This window comes from Papilio polytes, unplaced genomic scaffold (genome assembly GCF_000836215.1).
Source record: "Papilio polytes unplaced genomic scaffold, Ppol_1.0 DF824169.1, whole genome shotgun sequence".
Lineage (NCBI taxonomy): Eukaryota > Metazoa > Arthropoda > Insecta > Lepidoptera > Papilionidae > Papilio > Papilio polytes.
In genome coordinates this window covers 1,909,957-1,926,542 of record NW_013525035.1, presented here as the reverse complement: position 1 = coordinate 1,926,542, position 16,586 = coordinate 1,909,957, and the positions used below count along the sequence as shown (strand labels likewise).

General features: G+C 33.8%; 1 protein-coding gene across 3 annotated transcripts in view; it reads right to left on the bottom strand.

Annotated features, from left to right (window-relative positions):
- Positions 1-16,586, bottom strand: part of LOC106111339 (mucin-5AC) — a 74,440-nt gene that overhangs the window by 15,515 nt on the left and 42,339 nt on the right. The window contains exons 2-4 of one of the 3 annotated variants that reach the window (XM_013293363.1): positions 9,972-10,037; positions 865-1,043; positions 377-697 (exon numbers count right to left, since the gene is read on the bottom strand). In XM_013293363.1, coding sequence (XP_013148817.1) covers positions 377-697; positions 865-1,043; positions 9,972-10,037 — 566 coding nt within the window. Of the gene's footprint in view, positions 1-376; positions 698-864; positions 1,044-2,032; positions 9,366-9,971; positions 10,038-16,586 lie in introns of those variants that run through there. The other 2 variants (XM_013293364.1, XM_013293365.1) reach the window with 2 other exon arrangements.

Genomic DNA, 16,586 nt, shown 5'->3' with positions numbered 1-16,586 from the left:
AATATTTGTATAATAATCATCAAATTTTGGAAGACTTCATTTATAACATAAATACATTTTGTGTATACAGAAAAAGTAGATGTAGTTTATTTTAAAATGCAATTATTAAAACTATACATTATAAGTAAATAGGGGTACTAAATCATGCGTTATTTTACTACTACTGGTTATGTTCTTCATGTAAAATAAAAATCTTGTACCAGGACTATTAGTAAAATCTAATATATTAGTAGATATTAACCAATGTTACAAAGATATGAATATTATTGTCGTGTATGGATGGCTTTCAATGCTTTTTAATTTGACCAGGTTTTGTCAATGAGGGTTTAGCATTCGGGGGTACCTCAGGGGTTTCCCAAATCGTCTAATATCTTACTTTTGTCGGTTTCAACTCTCCTAATAAATCTGCGTACATGTTGGTCAATGATTCTGTTGTGATCACTGAGACTATCGTCTCGAATGTTGAGATGGCACTTCGTTTGTTTTGTACTACCGTTGTTAGATATGTGTAAGTTGTCATACATGTCTTGATTATGTAATTATGCTGCATTAGTTGTTGTATTGGGTACATAGATGGCGTTGGTAGATTTGTAACAGTCGACACAGTTGATTTTAACAATGATTTGTTTGGTGATAATGTGCTCGTATGAGATTTCGGTGGTTTCATAGATGTGAGATGAATAAATTTAAATTTTCTCTGAGAATAAAATATAGATTTTATAATAAATTAATAAAATTAGCACAACAAATACCGCATTCAGAGACCAGTAATAGTCACTAAAAGTCCTGCATTAATTACTAAAGTAACTATTCACGATCACGAATGTGGATGTTAGCTCTGATATAGAAAAGAAAATTCATTACCGCATCTTGTTTGTCTGTATTTTTGTCTCTTACTAAAACTTCAACTCCGTTCGACATTATTCTTGTGGCTACATTCTTTAATTTCCTTTCATCTTCTAGAACTTCACGATGTTCTATTGGTAAATCACGGCCTGGTCTCCATGGTGAGTTATCAAATACAATGCCGTTCGTATTAAATGCTGAAATTTATAACAAATATAATTAACTAAATCTAAGGACAAAAAAACTATAAAAATTATATACAGTATAGATTGATTTTTAAAATACTAGTAATATACACTAAAAATACATGCATTTGGTTAAAATATTGTGTTTAAAAAAACACGTGTGTTTGCTATCTACAATTACATTTATTAACAAGTACACTTTTGTGAGATTTTTTATACAGCGTGTAAAATTAAATTTAAAGCCCTTGTTTTAATTTACACTAATAAGTAGCAATTTTAAACTACTAAGTAAGATGCTATTGAAAATTTTTAAATTAAAACAAAACTATGTCAAAATTAAGAGTCAAAATATAAAATGACTAACTTTCGCCCGCGACTCCGTTCGCGTGGAATTCAAAAAAACAAAAATAAGTAGCCTATGTGTCCTATGTATTTTATTGAGATCCGTTCAGCAATTAAGCTACAAACTCTAACAAACATCCATAAATCCAAACTTTCGCATTTATTATATTAGTAAGAGTCAGAAGTAAGATTCCTTAAAATACTGGGTAAGCCTAAACGTTCATATTTACGAGTATTATATTAATATCCTAGAAATAATTTTCAGTAGCATCTATTTCTTAAATTGAACATAAAAAAGACTCACCTTTGGAGTTGGATGTTCTCAGGATGTGGATTTTGGAGTCCTCCGGTAAGAGGTCGTCGGGAACTTGAGATGTCTAGTCCTTTGTGACGTCACAAGTCAGGTATGACGTCAGTCAGTTGCGTCATAATTCCATTGATAAGTCAATAGTCAGATTTCAACATTGTTACCGTAAGTTTGTGAACTTCATGTGTTTACAATCGGTCTAGGAATATTATATGAATGTAGGAAATTATTAATCGAAATAATTGATTTATTTAGTTTATAATTTACGGCCAGTTATATGTCGAATAAAAATGAGGTTGTTAATTATGCGTAGTTCAATGTGTCTTAGTTAAAATAAAAAATAAAACAAACCTTTAAAATCTTATTTCAATTTTATTATTTAATACTTTAAGTCGTAATTTGCAATTTACAATTAAAAGCAAGAAGATTACGAGTATTATTAGAATTACATAGAAGTACTAAACTAAAAAAGTTGAATTATTCTTAGGCAGTGATAAAACAGTACATGTTACCTATAAAACTAACTGTTACATTAATCAAAACCTGGTAACGATAAGAAAACCTTTTTGGTGAGTAATGACGAATTTTATTATAAAAAATTATGTACATTTCGTACTTAAAAGAGTATTCGTTAAATTGTACAAATAACTACAACTATAAGGCACTATTCATAACTATAATACATTATAAATAAATAACTAAAATTTTATGTTACACACTTAACCAGTTGTTTGGAGTTCAAGAGACGTCGACTAATGTTTGCTTTCTATCTCTAATGGATGACGGATTTCCTAATTTAACAACATAAGTCGGCGATGAATCAAAACGTATGTGATCACTGATCTTGCCAACTATACTTTCAAGGCTTTGAGTTTCGCTTTTACTTTCTAATGAATTCGATTCATCGTAAGCTATCCCGTTATCCAAAATATCAGATTGCGAGCCTAAAAGATGATCAATTGATGGTAATAGGGTAGATGTTATTTTAACATCATCGTAATAAATTGCTTCACGTTTACGTACTGTTTGTGTGTCATCTGAGACGATAGTTGAGAGTACTGTACTGAATTCACCAGGGAATTTACCAGATACGTATAATGTTACCACACTAGTCATTTTAGGTGGGCTGGGTTTAGGTGTCCTTACCCTGTGTCGTACGTGTGAAGATGAGGAAGGTGGAGGTGGCGGAGGAGTGTCTTCACCGCTTTCCTCAATATCTTCAGAGAAATCTTCATTACTATTCAGATCTGATAGAATATTGGGTTTAGGGCTGTTGCTATAGATATCGTTATTTAAATTCAAATTGTTGTTAGGTAATAGATTAAGATCTGGTTGAGCTAAACCTAGTAAAGGATTAGCTGTGGGTAGAGACAATAGTTGTTGCTGTTGTTGTTGCTGCTGTTGTTGCTGTTGTAATAACAAAGGCAATAACAATGAATTCAATTGAGGAGGCGGTGCAAGTACAGTGGGAGTGGTAACAACAGTATCGGTAACATATTCTGTTGCGGTAATTACATTTGTTGTAGGATCAACAATTGTTGTTAGAATAGCTTTACCCCTGAATGTAATAGGCAAGACAGTTTCCCTAGCATCTGTTACTGTTGTAACGAAAGTGGTTGTTCTAGTTTTGTATTCAGTGACAGGTGTTTGTACAACTTGTTGTTGTGGTAACAAAGCTTGTCCTTGCAACGCCAAAAGTGGATTGATCGCAGGTTGTTGATTACCCAACAAAAGTTGTGATAGTAATAAATTGGCTAATGGAACATTTGCATTGATTTCAGGACTTATGGTTTGAACGACCGGCTCTACATTATACACGGTACTGGGTAATATATGTGAATAGGAAGTTTTCCGACCTCTTATAGTAGTGGGTGTAAAAATAACTGTGGTAGTGGGCGTTTCATGTAAAACGTATTTTGTTACTTTAGTAGCGCCGTTTTCAGCTAATTCAGTTGATTCAATTGCAAGGACTAACTGTTGATTACCTAGCGGGCCAATCGATGTAGAAACCTGGTTTATCAATAATGTTTCAGTGCTTGGCTTAGCTGATAAAAGGTTTTTGTACTCGGTTATTTTGCCGTTAACAACTGGAACTGTAACTTCAACTGGAATTTGGTGTGTTATGGTGATTTTTCCATCATTTAATAGATTGTTGTAAGAATCCTGTCTATGTCTTTCTGCGCTAAGGTTTTCAAACGAATTGCGCTGTCTACTTGATGCTCTGTTAGTAGTGGTACGAGTACGAGATCTACTTGTAGAACTGCGCGATGAACCTGGTCTTGTTCTATCAGAACTCTTACTAGATAGTCTCGGTGCTTTTGGTCTAGATGAATGGGTGGTGGTTCTTGATGATGCTCTTGCTTTACCTCTCCTATAAGCAGGTGCAGATGTTGTACTTGAGGTTCGACTTTCACCACGTACTATAAAAGATTGTCTAGGCGACGACTTAGGTGCTGCAGCTGTAGTAGTTTTTGCCGTTCGACCGTTGTATCGACCTGTTTTTTGTTTAGGTGTAGCGGGCGCAGGAGCTTCTGTTTCTGGTTCCGGTTCAGGACGGCGAGTTGAAGGTGATTTAAGACCTGGTCTTCTAAAATTATTATACTTCCTATTACCATAATCGACTTGACGTTTTGTTCGCCTTCTGAAGGCAAAAGGTCTAATTTGTACTATATTATTTTGCTTTGCAGCAAGTGTAGGTGGGGTAGCAACTTGTTGTTCCTTCCTATCAGACGATTCATAATCGTTGTCTTCTTCAAATTCTTCCTCCTCTAATAATTCTTCTTCCTCTTCTACTTTCTGTTCATTTTCTTTAATTTCTTCTTCAGGCTCGGGTTCAGGTTGCCTGAACAGATTTCTTCTCGGGAAAAGAGAGTTTGGTCGTTGTCTACGTAAAGATAATAATGGGTTTGCTGTAGAACGTCTCGTGGTCCGCTTTGTAGTTGTAGTGGTTGTTCTACCGCGTAGATTTCCACTCCTTTTTACTGTTGGTGTAGTTGACCGTGGCAATATCGCTGTACCTGGCTGTCTCGCAATAGGCGGTCTTCTAAATTTCAACAATGGATTATTTGTAGTTCTTAATAATGTTTCTGTTACTTCATCCAAGGACTCCGTGACATTTTCTTCTATCTGGGTGGTTTCAGACTCATTTTGTTCATTAAATGGTTGGAATAAGGTTGAAGACTGTCTACTATTTCTTAGTCTAGAAGAAGCAGTGGGCCTTATCCGTGCTACTGCGGATCTACTAGCAAAGTCCAAACTATTACTTCTTACTGAACTCGATCTAAATCCTGTTCTTCTTGAGGAGGGTTGAATACTTGCTCTTCCAAAACCTCCAGCTCTAGATGCAGACGGAACATTAACGGATAGACTTACACCGCTACTTCGACCAGAAAATCTTCGGCCGGGAGATACAGGTGATGCAGATTGCTTTCTATTAATACCACCAAAACCTGATGGTCGAACTGATTTCAGTGTAGGAGTTGCGGTGATAGTTGGTGTGGAATCAGAACGGGTAATTGTGGTAGCACTACTCAATAATGGTACACGTTTGGGGCTAAACGTTGGTCTATTTCTTGATGCAAATGGTATTATCACTGGGGTAAAGGATGGCTTTTTAGTCGTGAATGTAAGACGACCCTTCTTTTTAGAGCTAGAATCATTTTCTTCTTCTTGCTCTGGCTTAGATTCAGTAGTAGTTTCTTCAACGGAACTTTCAATTACATCAGGCGAAGGACTAATTATCGATTCCTCTGTTGTAGTAGAGGTAGTCGATGTTGTAGTTGTGGTTGTGGTCGTAGATGAATTCGGAATATCTTGTAAGGTTTTGTTATCACTTGTGACAATAGTTGAATCACCGGATATAACTGCAACTTGAGAGAACAATATTTTCTTTTCTTCTGGAACTTTACTATTTTCTGGAGGTTTAACTTCAGCATATAAATTGTCAATGTAAGTGCCTAGAAGTACTGTAGATGAAACTGATGAAATATCGGGTATCTTAGTTGGTTTAATTTCTTCTTTAACTACAGGCGTTCCACTGTTTGGCTTATCCCCGCTATCTTGAATGAGATTTTTGTCTGCTGGCACACCACCAACTTTACGACCTAACTGATTATCCTCAACTACCTGGGAATTTTCAACAATATTAGTTACGGTTTTCAAACTGCTTCTGATTTGCGATATATTTCCAGCATAGAAAGTAGTGAAGTATGTGTACGTAGTGTAAAATGTAGCTTTACCATCATCTGGTTCTAAATTATCGTCAATAACTGAAGGTTTTAATCCTATTTCTAATTCTTTTGGTGGTAAAACACTATCGACATCAATTGGTGTTGTGTCTATTGGACTTATTGTGGAAGTAGCTTGAGGAGTTGGAGTTACAACATTTGATACTATTTCTTCTCGACTAGTGATTGTTGTGGATTTGTCTTTAGATAATGTCGTCCAATAAGTAAATGTCGTGTAATATGTAATTGGTAAGTTGCTATCCTCTTCAGGTTCCAGGTTAGGGGTAATAGTTTCAGTCACTACATCAGTTATAGTTTCTAAACGACTTTTTACTCTACTGGAATCTTTTCCTATATACATAGTTGTAAAATATGTAAATGTCGTATAACTTGTTTGTAACAATAATGTAGGAGAAGGAAGGATCTCCTCAATGTTACTTTCTGAGCTTATTTGGTCGTCTAATATGATATTGTTGTTGTCTATTATCTTCCTCTCACCCTTGGACGAAGATGACTTAAAGTCGGTTACGTAAGAGTTCTCAGATTCCAATGGATTCGACTCTATACTAAGCAACATGTCAACTTCAATAGGTGTTGGTTGAATGCCTCTTTTAGAATCATCTATACTCTGAGGGTTATTGTCATCAGCATTTGTGCTATCAGATGGTTGTTGAGAAATTTGATCAGATTTAATTTGCTTACAATTTCTAAAATCAAATTGAGCTCTGGTATTTTCAACTATTAAAGGACTACTTTTGGTCGGTACCAAATCATCCGGGCCAGCATAATTAGTATGTATTTCACTTCTACTACAAACATTTGCGTCTGAACCTACGTAAATCGTTGTGAAAAATGTGTAAGTTGTAAAATAAGTTTTCACAGCATCCGGCTTAATACTAGCAATAACATCATCACCTAATGAAGGTGTCGGTGTTTGAGAACTGTATGAACCTTCATTTTCTACAGATTCAATTACATCTTTATTTTTAACTAAATCAATAATACTATTGATTGCAAAACCTTGTGTTGGCTGATCAACTGCAACTTTTGTAGGTGAAATGTCATCCTCGCCAAACGCTCCGAGTAGGGAGGGATCTAAATTAGAAAGGTCGACCGTGGATGTAATAATATTTGTAACTACAGATTTATGACTGGCTACACTGGAAGTTTGATCACCAAAGAAAGTTGTTAAATAGGTATACGTCGTGTAAAGCGTTTTATAGATAAGATCAATTTCGTTTTCAGAAATCTTTGCATCATCATATTCCTCAACGACTGGTTTCTCGGTTGGAGTACCTTCTGTGCTAACTGACACCTCAACATGACTAGTAGATACTCTTTCAGTTGTAGTTGTGGAAGGCTGATTATTGACTAGATCATCACTCAAATCGTCTTTTTCTTCATCATCTGTGGTTTCAGTTTCTTCTTCTTCTTCTTCCTCCTGAGCTGTTGTCAAAATCTCCTTTTCCATAGGTGTCGTTTTTGGACTTTCAGTAACTATATAATCCTGTTTTGGAGATACAACATTCGATTCAGTAACTACTTCTGGTGCTTTTAAATTAGTTTGATCAGTATTTTTCACTTTGACAGATACAACTGACGTGGGTTCAATATCCGAATTTGTTTTGCATACAATATTTGTTAGATAACCAGTGTCACTTGTAACTACAATATTTGACTCCACAGAAGTTGTGGTTTCCGTGTTTTCTAATGGTATGAAATAAGTCGTTAAATAAGTTAATGTTTTATAAGCTGTTGTCATTGTTGATTGCTCTTCAAATCCATCAGTACAATAAACATCTTCATGAGTGTCATGTTTAGTTTCTGTTGTAGTTTCGATATCTTCATAAGACTCATCACTGTGCCCACTTTCCGTCGTAGTGTAAATTTCTGGAACCTCAGTTGTATTTTCTTCTTCATCTTCTTCCTCTATCTCTTCTGCCTCCTCCATTTTCTCTGTAACTTCAGCTGCCGTATTCTCTGTTTCTTCCTCAGAATTCGTGAATGCTTCTTTTATGTCACTTTCAGTTACAACGGATTCCATTGATTCTTCTGTGATTGTAGAAGACGGTTGAATTGTGTTTAGTGGCTCGGTCGGATTCGTATCATATTCCTGAATAGGTGCATTTTCCAAATCATCCATAGGCCTTGTGCTTTCAGTTGTAGTATAAGAAGTTTCGGAAGGTTGAATGACGTCCATATTAAAATCAAAACCATTATTATACTGGACGCTCACAGTAGGTGACATTTTATCATCAACCTCATATAAAACCTTTTTCAAACTTTCTTCATCATTGTAAACAGGTTGCTCTGTAATGTTCTCTTCGCTACTTGTTTGAATGGTTGTCATTTTTGTAGCATCAATGTTTTCATGTGGTTTATAAGTTGCGGTGGCCACGGGTATATCGGCAGATAGGAATGTTATTTTAGTTGCTAGTTTATCTACTGGTTTTGCTGAAGGAAAAACGTTAACTTCGTCAGGATTAGGGGGCCTAACAGTTTCAGTATTAGGTGTAAATATTATGACAGTATCACCGACTACAGTTGTAAAATCTGCGAAACCTTCATAAGTAAATGTCTTTTTAGGCCTAGGTTCACTCTTTTGTCCAAACAACTTTTTAGGTGTTTTTGTTTGATGAGTCGGTTGCTGTGGAGGGTGACGAGATTCGACATTATCAATATAATAAAATATTGGTGAAAACTCGTTTTTGATAGTAAAAGTTGGTAAATCGTAATCTGGTTTTACCTTGACAACATTAGATTCAGTTATAGGTTCTTCTAGCTTAGGACTAACACTTTCAGAATCAGCAACTGGCTCATAAGCTTTACTTTGACGGTGGAAACTATTCGCATTTTCAGAAACGGAAGGTTCTACGATAAATTCAAACTTTTTCTCGCTTTCGATGGCTGGACCGTCAAGATAATTATATACTTCGTATCTGGGGATTTCATTGTAAGCCTGAACTCTACGACCTGTTGGTTCTTCTAAAATTTGGTTATCTAATTGTGGTTCAGGGGCACTTGGTGGATTCCAAAATACAGAAGGTTCTTTGGCAAGTTTACTGGCATAGACTATGTCCATTTTACTATTCGGTGCTAAGTAATCGGTATTCTTTAAGATAAACTTATCAGGATCAATAATACCTAAGTCTTGTTTGACGTTCCATTGTCCATCGAAAGCGGAATGAACACGTGTCGGTTGTACAATAAAGGGATCGTCAACATTCGATGGCTTATTATAAAGAACGAGTGATGATTTCGTTAGAAGTTGTGCGTAAATGCGGCCGTTATCTAACGTTGTTCCTAAGATTTGCGTTGCATATTCAGTTGTAACGCCGTCTTGGATGAAAGTTCTGGCTGTAGATGTTAATAGACCGATTAGAGGTTTAACGCTGTGGTATCTGCCAATCTTCGTGTTGTAGTCTCGCTTCTGGTCATTCACGAGCAGGACTGTCAGGTCTTTGTCAATAGTCAACGTAAAGTCGAGTCGTGGAAGGGTTTAGGGTGCGATTTATTTTACAAGGTCCATTTGAGTTCATACGTTGACCACGACCGGGGATTAGATTTGAAAGAGAAAGAAAAAACATATAATTAATAATGCTATAAAATAGAATATAGTAATTAGATTCTAATAGAATATATAATGCAATTTAAACTCTGTTAGCACTAATTTACACAATATTCAGAAATGTACGTTTGCAGATGATTAGTGTTGTAAAATTTAAAAAAGCATTAAAGCTATTTAAATCATCTTTAAAAACGCACATTTCAATCTAAAAAGATAGAAACATTTGACAAATAAATTAAGAAGTTAATTCATTAAGTTTTATTTTCTTTCCATTAATTAAATATGATTGTTTACATGCTTCTATCTTACTCTTATATGCTTAGTTTTACTTATTGATAGAATTAAATTAAAGAAGGAGAAAATAAAGAAGATTTAAGATGCACACACAGGCAATGCAAGACATTAAAAATCAAAACTATAAGAATCAGTTCTTTTTTAAAACAAGCATAGAAATATTTTACAGAAATTAATAGTTTAGTTGTCAAAATGTTACTCACCCCTGTTTTCCGGAACTCCCTCTCTTTTTATTCTTAATCCTTCCGTGTATTCGTTTTCGTTTGTTTCTAAAACAAAAAAGTATTTTGTTAACATATTTCTCATGTAAAATGAACTATTTAAAAATAAAAACAAATTAGTCCTTCAATATTTTAATAGCAATATTTTAATTATGCACTTTCAATTTTGACAACAATATTATATAAGGATGTTTATTTTCGTTCATATTAGTTTCTAATTAATCTTCCCTTATCCTTATATATTAAGTACTAGCTGTTCCCATGCGACTTCATCCGCATAAAATTAAAAATAATCATTTCATTGTTCACATTTGTCAAATTATCCATTGCAAATGTCAAAATGACATGACATGATGTCAAACTAAGGTCACCTTGCTTCCTTGATATTTACCTCTAAGTTTAACGGCGTAAAAATATGTATATCCTAAAGTGTTACGTAAGTGTAGGACTTTTCATTAGAAAAAAAAAATATTCGAAAATATGCTGTTGTTGCTGACATCTTAGGCAACAAAGAAGTATGTGTTAACGCTTTATTATAATAGTATAGATTTTAAAAACATAGTATTTTATTTGACGACTTTATCACTCTTGTCAAAAATTGTCTTTTTATGATGTAACTAGTGTACCTTATTTAAAAATATTCATAAATACCTATATGAAGTAATGTCGATGTTATTTGATTGTACGTTGGATAACTTTCATTGTTAACGTTGTATTTACGCAAGATTTTTTTCTCATAGTTCTGTTTATCCCACAATGGACGAACACTTTCGCAAAGATGTTGGTTAATCAAGTACAAAATTACTATCTATGTGACCGGAAAACACAGGTTTATGTCACCGACAGATTGTGTACTATGTCATCTTTTAAACGCACTAGTAATTTTTGCATATTATGTTGTAGGAATAAAGCCACTAAAACCATTTCACGTGGACCTATTGTATCCTACTAATAATAAAAATACTTAATTTTAGAAGAATGTTTGTTGAATAGATCTCGACGAAAGGCACTAATATAAAACATAGTTTAGAAGAACACATACCATACTAAGGGCCAGTCCCACCAAATTATAAATTGTTTGATAAAAATCCAACGTGTAATTTGTGATGGAAATATCGGTTTTTCCCTTATCTGACAGTGACGTTTTTAAGCTATCTGAGCCTCTAGCAGCCAGTGGTGGGACCGGTCCATATTTTTAACAGAGTATTTCTTTATAATATACGCAAATATCTGTGTAAAAAGTACGATTAACATTTACTTGATAAGTTGATTTAAAAGGCAATTAACAATATAAGGATATGATTTCGCGTTTACAATAAGTTTTGTAAATAATTCACGTCGACCTTGTAGCAGCTACTTTCCAGACATCTAGGTTATTGTAACCATTACGACATATCTTGTGACTTTAGTACCGGATAAGATGCAAATTTATTAACTTTTATCTACCAACAAAACGTCGTTTGTAAAATACGATTTAAGAAAAATCTAAATTTAATTTGATAATACTATTGCCATGCGCGAGATGGCCCTCTTTTTATATGCTTTTACCACGCTCTGAAACGTTAATCTATACATGTAATAAAATTGGAGTGTCTGTTTGTAATATCAAAAGATAAATTCCAAATTTCGGAAAGATGTATTTGCGTTGCTAATATCGAAATCGCATTAAAAAAATTTTGTCTGTCTGTCGGCAAGCCGCGTTTGTTCCGGGTAATCTCCGAAATAGCTGAACCTATTTCGACCAGACTTTCACTGAAGGGTAGCTGACATAGATGGGCATATAATAGGCTACTTTTGCATTTAAATATTGTGTGGACGAAGTCGTGGGCATCAGCTAGTATGTCACTAAAAGTGACTTTTAATGTAGGTTGAAGAATCAAAACAAAATTTCTAGTCTGTCCGATTTATTTACATAATGCATTTTTACCGATACTTGTTGTAGTCTCTGCATACACTAGTTTGCAAAAAAGTGGTCAGCGTATGTCAACGTTTGAATGTACATTTTCTTTTCAAATTGCAATCAGTTCAACGTTCAGTATGCGGGCACTGTGCCAGTGGCTCGCGCCCCGGACGCGCTCGCAACTCGACCCACTCACGTATAAGGACATCCTGTTACTGTAGGATTGATAGCTTTATTTTATATTGGTTACCTTCTAACAGTAGTCTATTTATAATACAATAGATATGTAATACGAGGACTTAAATTCTTAACCATGAAATAACATTATGAACCTGCCCTTGTATCTACTGTTAAGAAGAAAGTTAGTACCGTGCTGTAGAATTGGCGCAACACTAGATTATCGGCATAAACTTCACGTCCCTAGCTGACAGATGTCAATGTCATCAGAAGGACGATTATTTGCGGGTATTCCTGGCGGGACCGTCAGTTCAGTGTGGTGCAGTGCTAAAATTAATATTGCGAGTTACAATTATATTAATTATTTAAAACTACGAAGGGTCGGCATAATATGTGCTTCCATACATCACTGTTTCTTGTCTACATTACTCAAAGTTTAATAGTTATGTGGTCGAAATGAGAGAGTATTAAGATTAGATGTGAATGGCTACTAAGGTAGAGGTAGACCGAGAGTATGGATGGACTGAAGGAAAGAGGATTTGCGGAGAGATTGGATTCAGACATAACGGCTGATAGAGATATATGAAAGAGTACATGCTGTTCCGATTCTCTGTAGAGACAACGAATTGCTAGCTATAAGTTCTGTTAAAACAAGAAATATTTTAAATACTTACAGTACATTTTTTACCCAAGTAAATTAGCACAAATAACTTAGTAGAAAGTGGTAAAAATGTCATGTGAAAGATCACATGTAACTTGAATAGGCCGTTGTTTTAATTTATGTGAGTCTAAACTTAAGTTTTAATGAGTTTTAAGTTAATATTACGTCCGTAGCACGTTCTATGTCAGTGTGCCGACATTAAATATTAGTTTAGCCATCGACGACATAGATTTGTGTCATGTGTGTCCGACATAATTCTATGTGCGGGCTGTGTAGAGTTTTAGTTGTAAATCAATTATATTTTACTCTCCGTACTCATAAATTTAATGGCCATAATAAGTAGGAATTCACTTAAAATATTTAGAACTAGTTTTAGTTCGCGACTCCGTCCGCGTGTTATAAAAATAACAACAAAAGTGTGTCATTGCAGACTATCCTCTACATCTATACCAAATTTCAACGAAATCCGTTAAGCTAACAAACATCCATCCATCCATCTAAACTTTCGCATTTATAATATTAGTATGATTTCTTGTTTGTTAACTTATTTTACTTGTTTGAGAAAAGTTTACTTCCTGCTACCGATGACTTCCTAATAAATGCAGTTATTGAAGTTTAGGTAACTTTAATAAACAAGCTTTGTGAGAGATTTTACACAATTTTGAATCTTGTCTTAGTGTAATTAGGATTGAATTTAAAAAGTATTCGTTATACATCTAAGAAGTCTTAATTAAAAGTACGACTGTCAAATAATTATCACACGTTCCGCATTTATTTCTTTCATATCTATGTCAAGTGAAAATAATTCTTAACATCATGATTTTAAGACCTAGAATCTCTTACTTGAATAGAACGTTTTTTGCATACAAAATAGTAATGGTGACTGGCGAATTCTTTATACAAATTTAACAAACAATCATCTCACAAAAAATATAAAATGTTTTCGTAAAATTGTTTCGTCAGTGGAAACTAAAAATAACAAAACTTACCATATTTGTACAGTCGCATGCAAAACTATTTAATTTTAGAAGCATATGAATATCTTACTTCTTAACAATATCAATACGAATGTTTGTATGGATGTATGTCTGTATATAGCATAGCAATAGCATAGATTAAGGCTGGAAATACTAGCCTACCCATTATTTTAATTCCCATTAAGTCGCGGGCAAAAGCTAGTTACTGTTTCCGTGTAACTTTTTCACGGTATTGAATACAATTAGGGTTCTTTACACATTAATAGGTATTTCATTTTTTTTTTAATTTGCTTTTCACTTTTTACAACCTATTGTTTTGTGAAAGTTTCTGAGTATAGTTTTGTTTTGAAGTTTCCGTTCAACTTTAACCATCAATTTAATTACTTTAAGTGATAACGAGAGGAAATGTTTTTCCCGTTTTCGAGAAAAATAACCACTGAATCTTTTTTAAATATATTTGATCTGATTAAAGTAAAATAATACTAACATTTATCAAGTAAATGGAAGAAAATACCAATAGGTTTAGGCCCTTTCGAATCCGGTTAACTTATGGAAAAGTCTTGTAAAAAGCACGCATGAAAGAGATAATACGACTTCACACAAGTGCGAAAGAGATAGATAAGGTGTCACTGAGTCAGTGGGTGAGGCGGACAGAGTCAATGCACTATACTACGCAACATCACTATAGTGGACATGTTTACTACAATATTCCGGATAATGATCTGTATTTTACAATAGTCGATAAACTAATGTGATCTTCTTTATTTTAATTATTTATTAATGATTATCTTATTTACTGTTGTTCGAAACTTCATCCGCATCGAAGTAAAAATAATTCTTTAAACATAGCATATGTTACTCAGCGATACGTAGTTTTTTAATGGTACAGGAATTTTAGAAATCCATAAATTCTAATCTTTCCTCTTTATAATATCGGTATAGATTAATGGAGTTGGGTTTATCAACTAGCAATTCCAGAGTTACATAACAGTGAACAGTGATTATAATAATTATAACACACGATTTGACAAAACCTTCAGATCAATCAGACAATTCAATTTTCTCCCTAGTAAAACTTTAAGTTTAATATTCAATACATTATAGTAGGTACGGAAATATCAGGAAAATCCGTAAGTATTCTCTTCGTGGTCTCTCTACATGCACTTTAGCGCTGTTGACTTAGCACCAAACAAGTTAAGAAAACATTTTATCGCTTTGTCCCAACATTTCCAATCTTCTGCAATAGATTGCAACGGCTTAGTACATACAAAATAATATAGATGTTTACTTTAAAGTTATGCAATTTGATTACCTTTACATATAGTGTTGTTGACTGCCGGAATCAATATTCAATCTTAAACCATATTTTCGGTATTTTTTATTCGATTCATTGTTTAATCTATCTAAAGATAGATGTTTAGATTTATCTACAAGATTGATGATTGTTTTATTACTTGAACTCGATTGTTTTGTTTAAAAATAAATATATTGATTACTAACAGATAATCCTCGTCTACCAACAAGTACAGTTCCTTATTTATTAATTACTGGCTTCCGCACGCGACACCGTCCGCGTAGTATATATATAAATAAAAACAAAAGAAGTAGCCTATGTGTTCTTCCAGATTCCACCATCTATGCCAAATTTCATCCAGATCCGTTAAGCCGTTTACAAAATCTAACAAGCATCCATCCATCTATCTAAACTTTCGCATTTATAATACTAGTAAGATTTATGATTAATATAATGATAATATTTTGGTAATTTCAAGCTAGAAAAATACTTCAAGCCACGCACCCTTGCCTATGAGTTTCGCAAATTCTTAGAATGATAGCTTAACGGTGACGGGCACAATTATTTACACAATACGTCTAAGTGATGACATTGCTTACGACATAATAAGTTTTCGGATATTACAAGACGCATTTTAAGATGCAAGATGAATAGTGCGTCATTTGATATGTATTGTCATTAGTAGGAACATATTTTGATTTTTATCGCACAATATATTGAATTAAAGATTACAAAAATTTCAAATTTGTAAATTATTAATCTAATTAGGCTATCCTATATACAAATTTTTAGCTATTAATTCTTAAATATATTTACGCAACTTTCATCACCCTTTTACTATGACAAGGTCGTTATATGAATAATACCTAGTCGTACCAGTCTTAGAAAGCCTATCGATAAAACCGGTACGGAGTAAACTGTTTGCACAACACTACGCTGCAAATTTTGTAACTCTTCGGTATGACAGAATTGCAATCACAAAATAACATTGTACACAAATATACTTTCGCTAATATTCAATGTGTAACGTATTTAAAAACTACATGGCTTTATAGTTACAGGGATATCGTTAGAAACGTCCCCAATGCGGTTAAGCAGACTTAACACTCCTTTGCACTATTACTGAAATGTTAAAACCACAAAGCAAATTGACAATCTCTGCTAAAACTTATCCATGAAAATTCATCTATTTTTTTCTGTAACAATGTCATATTTTTTATAATTATTAAGTACAATTTAGTTAAATGTCATAGGTGAAGTATTTCGATAGTAGCTCTAGTAGTTTACCAAAGTGATTTAAAAATAATTGATTTAATATACTTAACTAGCTGTTCGCGTGCGGCTTCATCCGCATTAAATTATTTTATTGTTTACATTTGTCAAATTATCAATAGCAAATGTCAAAATGACATGACATAAGAACACTTGGCAATCTTACTTTCTTGATGTTGGCAGCAACTTATGGTCTCTTTCCCACATTGGGGTTTTTATCCAAAAATATTTACCCCTAAGTTTAATAGCGTGAACATATATAGCCTAAAGCATGACGTAAGTGTAGGGGTTTTTATTAAAAAAAGAATTATTCAAA